The sequence below is a fragment of the Nerophis ophidion genome, linkage group LG10, assembly GCF_033978795.1.
Source record: "Nerophis ophidion isolate RoL-2023_Sa linkage group LG10, RoL_Noph_v1.0, whole genome shotgun sequence".
In the NCBI taxonomy this organism is placed as follows: domain Eukaryota; kingdom Metazoa; phylum Chordata; class Actinopteri; order Syngnathiformes; family Syngnathidae; genus Nerophis; species Nerophis ophidion.
Genome location: NC_084620.1, coordinates 23,704,434 through 23,713,884, shown reverse-complemented (window position 1 = coordinate 23,713,884; position 9,451 = coordinate 23,704,434). Strand labels below are relative to the sequence as shown.

The following is a 9,451-nucleotide window of genomic DNA, read 5'->3' as shown; positions in this document are numbered from 1 at the left end:
GACGTTTGTGTGCCACTGTCCTCGCGAGATTTGCAAGGCGGCGGTGACGGCAGTCAGAGCAGCAAAGGAGAACACTTTTTAAACAGAAGTTTACGTCGACAAGTCCCTCCCGCCATGTCTTCTTCTTCTTCTTTTTGTCGGCTGCTCTATTTGCTAACCCTCGGTTTTGTTTTCCATACTTCCTGGGCAAAGCAGCGCAGCCTTTCAGCAGGTAAGGCCGCCCTGGAGAGGCTCCAGGCGGGCCAGGGGGACCGCCGTGTTCTGCTGAGGTCTTGCCAACTTTCTTAAACAGATGTTCTCCTCATTGTCATCTTATTTAAGTACTCACTAATTAATTACTCACTAATCTTACGTAATGAAATCTGACTTTGATTTAGTTTGCCCCAGGCTATACTTTATCGTATTCATCCGTTGCTATTGTGTTCGGTCTTTTCAACAGTTGAGTGTTTAATAAGTCTTAAAAGATGACATCCCTAGTGTTTACATGACAAAACTGGACCGTTGTTTTGTTTGTATTTTTGTTGACAACATAGACACACATTTAACTTGTATGCCAAACCGCTAGTTGGCGCTGTACGATTTAGAGAACAACTATTTCACTACCCATGTGGTAAACGCGCATCTTTCACATTTACTGTTTTTCTTAACAAGGAAACTCTCCAAAAGCTTAAAAAATTGGATTTTTAATGATCAGTGAAAATTGTTGCCCTGCCTGCCCTTCCCCCACGTACTCACCTCTGTGTGGAATTTCTTCATGGCTTGGAGAAGAAGAGGACCTTTGTTGATAAACCTTTCCCCCATCGTTTATTATTATTTTTGTTCCCCAGAGAATCTGCTGGTCATCACTGCGGCAACAGAGGAGACGGATGGCTTTTTACGCTTTATAAGGACGGCCAAAGAGTTCAACTACACAGTGAAGGTAAATGTTCATGGTAGCAGCCAATCACAGAGGGCCATGTGATCATGTAATGATGATGTTGACCTTCAGATCCTGGGCATGGGGGAGGACTGGCGAGGGGGTGATGTGGCCCGCACTGTGGGTGGCGGTCAGAAGGTGCGATGGTTGAAGAAGGAGCTGCTGAAACACGCTCACCAGGAAGAGTTGGTCATCATGTTTGTAGACAGGTAACAGTCACTTTCCGCTTGTGAGCGCACAACTGGCAACTGTTGATAGCAAGCATTGTTCTGGGTCTCTCCCTCCAGCTACGACGTGATCTTCGCTTCAGGTCCGGAGGAACTTCTGTACAAGTTTTCCCGCCTTGGTCACCGAGTGGTGTTCTCAGCAGAGGGCTTCTGTTGGCCAAACCAGAGGCTGGCTCCCAAGTATCCCACGGTGCATACTGGGAAACGCTACCTCAACTCGGGAGGTAAGCGAGACAAGCGGTTGACACCAAATTTTTCGGAACCCGCTTATGCTTCACTCGTAAAGCGTTTCTGCGTTTGTCAGGGTTTGTGGGTCTTGCTCCAGACCTAAATGCCATGGTCCAGCAGTGGAAGTTGAAAGACGATGACGACGATCAGCTTTTATACACCAACATATACTTAGACCGCGCCCAAAGGGTAAAGTGACGTATGCACAGACATGGCCGCAACTTGCCAGGACTTCACTGCTTTTCTTTTTTTGTTTTTTCAGACCAAATTCAACATGACTCTGGACCACCGCTCAAGAATCTTCCAGAATCTCAATGGAGCAGTTGGTGAGACATGGGCACGTAGCAAAGGTGTGGTCTTGTGTCGTGCTTCATTGTCTCGTCATTATTTTGGTAGATGAAGTCGTTTTAAAGTTTGAGAAGGCAAAGGTCAGAGTTAGGAACGTGGCCTATGACACACTTCCTGTCGTCATCCATGGCAACGGACCCACCAAGGTACACATCTTAAGTGTGTTGTACTTGCTCTCCATATAAGGAGGTCGCTCATATGATAATGTCGCTGCAGTTGCAACTCAACTATCTGGGCAACTATGTTCCGAAGGCGTGGACCTATGAAGATGGATGCGGTATCTGTGACAACGACCTGCTCAGCTTTGACGATGTGGATGTACGTAACACATTTTGGGTTTCTGTGTCAGCGAGGTCATGCTGTTTGTCATTTCAGGAGCAGGAAATGCCGCTGGTTCACGTGGCTGTGTTCATCCATCAAGCCACCCCCTTCATGGAGGAGTTTCTGGAGCGGTTAACAACTCTCAACTATCCTCTCACTCGCATACGACTCTTCATCCACAACAATGTGAGCCCATGTCGAGATGGCTTGCACCCTTGTCTCTGCCTGCATCACATCATGCCTCCTTTCAGGTGGTCTACCATGAACGCCACATCCACAAGTTCTGGAAGCAGCACAAAGCTCTCTTCCCTGACGCCGTACTGATCGGGCCTGAGGAGAACCTGCAAGAGGACAGGGCTCGGAACATGGCTGTGTGAGTGCCCCAGCGTCATGTAGAGCTCAAATCACACAGTATTTAACCACATCTTGTATGTGTGTTAGGCATGTGAATTATCCTCGAAAATGCGGAAATCCGCGAATTTAGAATACAATAGAAAGTACTTTATTGATCCCTGGGAGAAATTCAACAACACAGTTTGCTCACAATAGACAATAATAATAATAAATAATATAATTTATATCATATATATTTAATATATAATAATAATATAAATATATTCTACATATATTTTACATTTAAGTACAGTCAAAAGGAACATATGAATTATACATTCTGATGGCTGTCGGTATGAAGGACCTCCTGTGTCGTTCCGCGTTGCATTTTGGGAGTCTGAGCCTTCCACTGAACGTGCTCATTCTCTCCGCAAGGTCCGAGTGTATTGGGTGGGACGTGTTGTCCATAATGGCTAGGAGTTTTGCTAGACTTCTTCTCTCTGACACCACCGCCAGAGAGTCTAGCTCCACCCCCACCACGTTACTGGTTTTCTTTACCAGCTTGTCCAGTCTGTTTACGTCCCTCACTCTCAGCCCGCTGCCCCAGCAGGCCATGGCGTACAAAAAGGCGCCCGCCACCTCCGACTCGTAGAACATCTTCAACATATTTGTACAGAAGATAAGAGTTCCTATCCTCCTGAGGAAGTAGAGGCGGCTCTGTCCCTTCTTGTAGAGTGCCTCAGCGTGTTTTGACCCATTCAGCTTGTTGTCGATGTGTACGCTGAGGTACTTATAATCCTCAACCATGTCCACATCCACCCCTAGATCAGGGGTCTCAGACATGCGGCCCGCGGGCCAATTGCACCTTGATATGTAAATTTAGTATTAGTGTGGCCCGCGAGTTTTATATAAATGGCGCTTGACAGCGTCATATTTGCTATAATTACCAACCCTCCCGAATTCTCCTGGAAACTCCGGAATTTCAAGGCAATCATTCAAGGGTAATCATTCCCGCGAACATCTGTCAGTTTTCACCCAAACAACGTTCAATGGGTACCGTGTTGACACTGCCTTTGACGCCCTCTACATCTTGTACCTACAGCGTACCATTCGACATTTCTGTATTTGGATTTTATGATCACAAGTCATAGCATTCACCTTTTCATCAAACATACAGCATAGTCTCAGCCACATGTTCTGTAAGGTTTCTGCAAACACGTGTCAGTGACTGCAAGGCATACTTACAGGTCACACGAACGTTGGCTGAGTAAACAAGTTTATCACTGTTACAAATATGCGCCACACTGTGAACCCACACCAAACAAGAATGAAAAACACATTTCGGGAGAACATCCGCACTGCAACACAACATAAACACAACAGAACAAATACCCAGAATCCCATGCAGCCCTGACTCTTCCGGTCTACCACCAAACCCCGCCTCCCAACTCTGCCCCCCCACCTCCCCTGCGTCGGTGGAGGTGGAAAGTTAGGGCTGCAAGGTGTTCTGGGTATTTGTTCTGTTGTGTATATGTTGTGGTACAGTGCGGATGTTCTCCCAAAATCTGTTTGTCATTCTTGTTTGGTGTGTGTTCACAGTGTGGCGCATATTTGTAACAGTGATAAACTTGTTATACGCCACCCTCAGTGTGACCTGTATGGCTGTTGATCGAGTATGTCTTGCAGTCACTCAGGTGTATCAACCAATGTGTTTTACTGTATATAACCAGGCCGGCACATTCTTAATATGATGTTATGTCGATAGCGATGACATGTAGTAAAAGGCGGTAAAGGCAGTGCTAACACGGAACTCTTATGGTATTGTTAAGTAGGTGTAAATCAGGACTATTAGTTGGACAACTCTTACCCTGGGAAATGCACCTAATTTCGGGTGTCTCCTGGAAAAATGGGGAGGTTTGACTAGTATGTTGCAAGGGTAGGTAAGCTGTTCAAAGACGGTGAATCCATTAGACCTGCATGTTAGAATTTTTAAGTAATCTTTTCTTGCGGCCTAGCCTCCCCCAATGTCCGCATCCAGTGACCCCCAGGAAAATTGAATTTGAGACCCCTGCCCTAGATGGAAACAGAGGTCGCCGGAGTACTCCTCCTCCTTCCCAGGTCCAAGGATTGAGCTGTATTTTTGCGTCAAAACAAAACTTTCATGTTTTTTTAATGCAATATCAAAAAAATGGGATCCAAACAAATTTTGTTGAACACTCGCCTCAGCCTCAGCTCGCTGTTCCTTTTGCCTATACACCACACAGATTTGCCTGACAGGGAGACGATCAGGGGCCGCTAAACAAGCTTGCTGGTTAGCAGCATCCCGCTAGCTTACTTTTCGTTGACTGCATTCGCTCTCCAAGCCACAAATTTTGATGTATTTCTACTATTTGAATGATTACAGTCCGAATCAGTTGTAGTTGTAGATTATTAGTGGCCAGCAAAAAGGTATATTTTTGACATGATGGATGTAAACAGAGGTCACAACAAAGGAATATTACCTGAGGGGGCATAGTTATAGGATAGGAAACATTTTCTGAGTTCTTTGCATGCATGTGGTACAATTTTACATTACATTTTCAATGATAATAACGTTATTAAATTATCTACTAAAAAAAACCAAAATTACCTGGGACATGTAAGTGTAAAACGACAGCCAAAATAGGTTGGTAGATGAGAATAAATATAAAGGTAATATACAGAGTAAAAATACACCCAATTGTAGAAAATGTAGTCTTAATTTCCTTAATGTTCTTACGGGGCGTGCGTGGCAGCACTTCGTGCCAATAGAAATGTTCTGCTTTTTTCCGTCAGTTTTCCTCTTTTTTTTTATCAAAAGGTGCTTACATGCCTGGTGCGTGTGTGTGTGTGTGTGTGTGTGTGTGTGTGTGTGTGTGTGCGTGCGTGTGTGTGGGTGTGTGTGTCCAGGGAGGCTTGTAAGAAGAATCAGGATTGTGATTACTACTTCAGCATTGACTCGTCTGTAGCCTTGACCAACCCCGACACACTGAGGATTCTCATAGAAGAGAACAAGTACGTAGCAAGCACCCTCTATAGCAGCAAGGTGGACTGAGAAGCATCCTTGTTGGTAATCTTAGCGGAGCGGCAGGAACGCCATGAGGACACCTCAGAACAAAACAAAAAAACATTTGTTCTTCAGGTCCGTAATTGCGCCTATGCTGTCTAAACATGGAAAGCTGTGGAGTAACTTTTGGGGCGCTCTGAATGCAGAAGGTTACTACTCCAGATCAGAAGACTACATTGAGATTGTCCAAGGAAAGAGGACGTGAGTCTCACTCCTTCTGTCTTCTGATTGCGTTGGACGACTTGTTGACTTGTCCTGTGTGTTGGCGGCAGGGGGCTGTGGAATGTTCCGTACATGTCCCAAGCCTACTTGATCAAAGGCAGCGTCCTGAGATCCAAACTGTCCAAGGTGAATCTTTATGAGGACCCCAGCATGGACCCCGACATGGTGTTCTGCAGGAGGATCAGGGAGCAGGTGACCGTTCTTTCACAATCATTGTCATCATCTCATGTCCTGCTTCCTGGTTATCATCTTGTGTCTGCACAAACACACACAGGGGGTGTTCATGTTTGTTTCCAACCAAGATGAGTTTGGCCGTTTGGTGTCGTCCAACAACTTCAACACCTCCAGGCTGCATCCTGACATGTGGCAGATCTTTGATAACCCTCTGGTACCACAAACACACATTTGCACTGGCCTCATTGTCATTGTCACAAACTATATATATTTCTGTGTGTGTGTGAGACAGGACTGGAAAGAGAAGTACATCCATGAGAACTACTCCAAGATCTTCAAAGACCCAAAGAGCTTTGTAGAGCAGGTAATTGAGACACTTTTCATGTGACCGTTGGTTGGGTGCAGTTTGAAATGCTCCCCTGTCCCGTGCTAGCCCTGTCCAGATGTATACTGGTTCCCCACCTTCTCAGAAAAGATGTGTGACAACTTGGTGGAGACCGTGGAGGACAACGGCGAGTGGTCCGGTGGTTCCCACAAGGTGACCCTATTTAACCCAGCCTCCCGTATGATATGTGCCAGGCAATGCCTGGCTCAGATGGTAACTGGTGTTTTATTTTCTGCAGGATGAGCGCCTGGCAGGTGGCTATGAAAATGTTCCCACCATCGATATCCATATGAACCAGATCGGATTTGAGAAGGAATGGCTCAAATTCCTCAAAGAGTACATTGCGCCTGTCACAGAAAAACTCTATCCTGGATACTACCCAAGGGTACACACTCACTACAGTTAAATATTTCAGTATTCTTAATAAAAGTGTGATTTGTATGCAGGCTCAAGCCATCATGAATTTCGTGGTGCGTTACCGTCCGGACGAGCAGCCATCTTTGCGGCCGCATCATGACTCATCCACGTTCACCATCAACATCGCACTCAACAGCAAGGAAGTAGACTATGAGGTACTTGACCAAAAACAACCAGCGATTACTTAGCTTGGCACACAGGAAACTTCCAGCTCTTAACGGCTTTCTGGTGTGTCAGGGTGGAGGCTGTAGGTTCCTGCGTTACGACTGCAAAGTGGAATCTCCCAGGAAGGGCTGGTCATTTATGCATCCTGGCCGCCTGACTCACTATCACGAGGGCCTTCCTACCACCAGCGGCACCAGGTACATCATGGTGTCTTTCGTGGACCCCTAGATGCCCCGCTTTGGCTGGGTGTGTGACAATATCATCACACATCACGTACTGACTTGGCCGGTGACCCAGAATGCATATCAGCAGAAGCCTTCCCAGTTAGAATTAATTCATGCTTTTTATTGGAGCCTTCTCATCTGGTCAAAAGTTTCTGCCTGCCTTGTTGTTTCCATAACAACCAGCAACGTTTGTCGTTCCATCATAAAGCAGCATTGTCGTCCTCAATCATTTCAGCTGTATGACGTTTTTTACGAACCATTTTAAGGGAATCTGTGTCACCGCGGTTGGAGTTTTAGTCTAAGAACCATGAACTTGAAACAAAATGTAATTCAAAACCGTACTACTACCACCGATAGTGACTGTCCTGAAACTTTTTTTTATAGTACTCACTATATCGCTACTAAGTGTTGTGACGTTTTTTTCTCACAATGAATGTTGTATTGAAGATGAATGAATTTATTGTCTTCATGGGTGCTTGGAGGCTCTGAAGGTGGTTGGCTCCCACCTAAGTTAAAAGCCCTTGATGAAAAATCTTTATTTTTATGAAATTTTATTTTCACCATGGTGTAGGGGCTTTTTTGTGTTAAGTATTTATATTTCAGGATATAAATGAGCCGCCTTTTTTATAAACTGTTTTAAATTATTTAAAGTGAGTGAATAAACTTGACATTTTGAAAGTTGTTTTTATTCCAACCTTCTGGATCAAGAACATGGTGTTTTCCTGACCATGTTAGCATGAAGTGCCTTCTTTATGAAAAAAAAAAGATTCAACGTCAGTTTTGGTTAGAAAACAAATCAGACATGCATTATTAGCTCAATTGTCCCCTGTTCAGGTGTCATGGAAACGACCTGAAAATGCTAATAAAGACTGACTATCCTAAGTGAAGGTCTCCCTTGTGAAAATAAGCCAATAGAATGTTTCATTTTCTTTTTTATTGTGGTTATTTTCTTGTAAAGCACTTTGCAACTGTTATATAACGTAGATGTATATTGCACATGCAATTCCTGTAGTGACGGTTTTAACAAGTACGTGTTTCTTTAAATTATTGCGATTTTTATTGGTAGAATGTATATCACTGTTTCTTAACCATAGGGCCCCGCCCGGTTTGTGGCTGCGGGCGGCCAAAAAATGTTTCTTATTTGTGGTCCGATTCGAATGGGCTGCGATGTACTCTGTTGTAATACACTTTCCCACCATTTGTGGCAGTAACAAACAGAAGAAGTCTGGAATTCAAGTCAGAGTTTAAGCGCAAACAGTATGAATAAAGCAGTGAAGCTGTATTTTGTACTTTAATTGTATTGATAGTTTAGTTATTAAACTTAAAAAAAATGTTTTAGTTTATTTACTTCTGCACTGCGTATTAATATGTACAATTATGTTTCGGCAGTATTTATAAGTCCCTTTTGCAGTATATTTGATTAGTATTTGTTTTTATAATCAGATGGCCTAAGCCTTGATACATTTTTTGTGATTAATATATGGTTTCATATAATTTGACAAGGTTAACCTTCAAACTGTAAGTAGGTTACATATGATAAAAATGAAAAACACCACAGTAGTTGGACTCATTTCTGAGAGAGATGAGTCTGCCTACAGAAATGAAGTGGAGCGGCTGACTGGGTGGTGCAGGGAAAACAACCTGGTCCTTAACACCACCAAGACGAAGGAGCTGATCATGGATTTCCGGAAGAAAAAAACAAACATGTACGTACATCAACGGGGACTATGGTTCCTGGGCATCCAGATCGAGGAAGACCTGTCGTGGAGTATGAACACCTCAGTGACCATCAAAAAGGCACAGCAAAGACTTTACTTTCTGAGACTCCTCAAAAAGAACAATCTGTCTCAAAAACTGCTTGTGTCCTATCGCTGCTCAATAGAGAGTGTGCTGACATACTGCATGTGTGTATGGTATGCCAGCTGCACGGTGGCAGAGAGAAATGCACTACAGAGGGTCATAAAAACTGCCATGAAGATCACTGGCTGCTCTCTCCCCTCCCTAGATGAACTGTACAGTGCCAGGTGCCCCAAAAAGGCCCAAAACATTTTTTTTGATTGATACTTTTATTAGATTGCACAGTACAGTACATATTCCGTAGAATTGACCACTAAATAGTAACACCCGAATAAGTTTTTCAACTTGTTTAAGTCGGGGTCCACGTTAATCAATTCACGGTACAAATATATACTATCAGCATAATACAGTCATCACACAGGTTAATCATCATAGTATATACATTGAATTATTTACATTATTTACAATCCGGGGGGTGGGATGAGGAGCTTTGGTTGATATCAGTACTTCAGTCATCAACAATTGCATCAACAGAGAAATGGACATTGAAACAGCGTAGGTCTTACTTAGTAGGATATGTACAGCCAGCAGAGAACATATAGTTCAGAT

At 43.9% G+C, this 9,451-nt stretch overlaps 1 protein-coding gene across 1 annotated transcript; it reads left to right on the top strand.

Moving 5' to 3' along the window:
* The first annotated feature begins 5 nt into the window (after nt 1–5).
* On the top strand, nt 6–7,723 carry plod3 (procollagen-lysine, 2-oxoglutarate 5-dioxygenase 3). The gene is made up of 19 exons (XM_061912933.1): nt 6–211; nt 828–919; nt 989–1,125; nt 1,204–1,367; nt 1,448–1,560; nt 1,634–1,697; nt 1,768–1,865; nt 1,936–2,037; nt 2,095–2,226; nt 2,292–2,413; nt 5,302–5,406; nt 5,534–5,659; nt 5,731–5,872; nt 5,955–6,068; nt 6,147–6,218; nt 6,288–6,392; nt 6,478–6,624; nt 6,686–6,811; nt 6,894–7,723. The coding sequence occupies exons 1-19, from the start codon at nt 115–117 to the stop codon at nt 7,047–7,049; spliced, it is 2,214 nt and encodes a 737-aa protein (XP_061768917.1). The 5' UTR covers nt 6–114; the 3' UTR covers nt 7,050–7,723.
* The last annotated feature ends 1,728 nt before the right edge of the window (nt 7,724–9,451 follow it).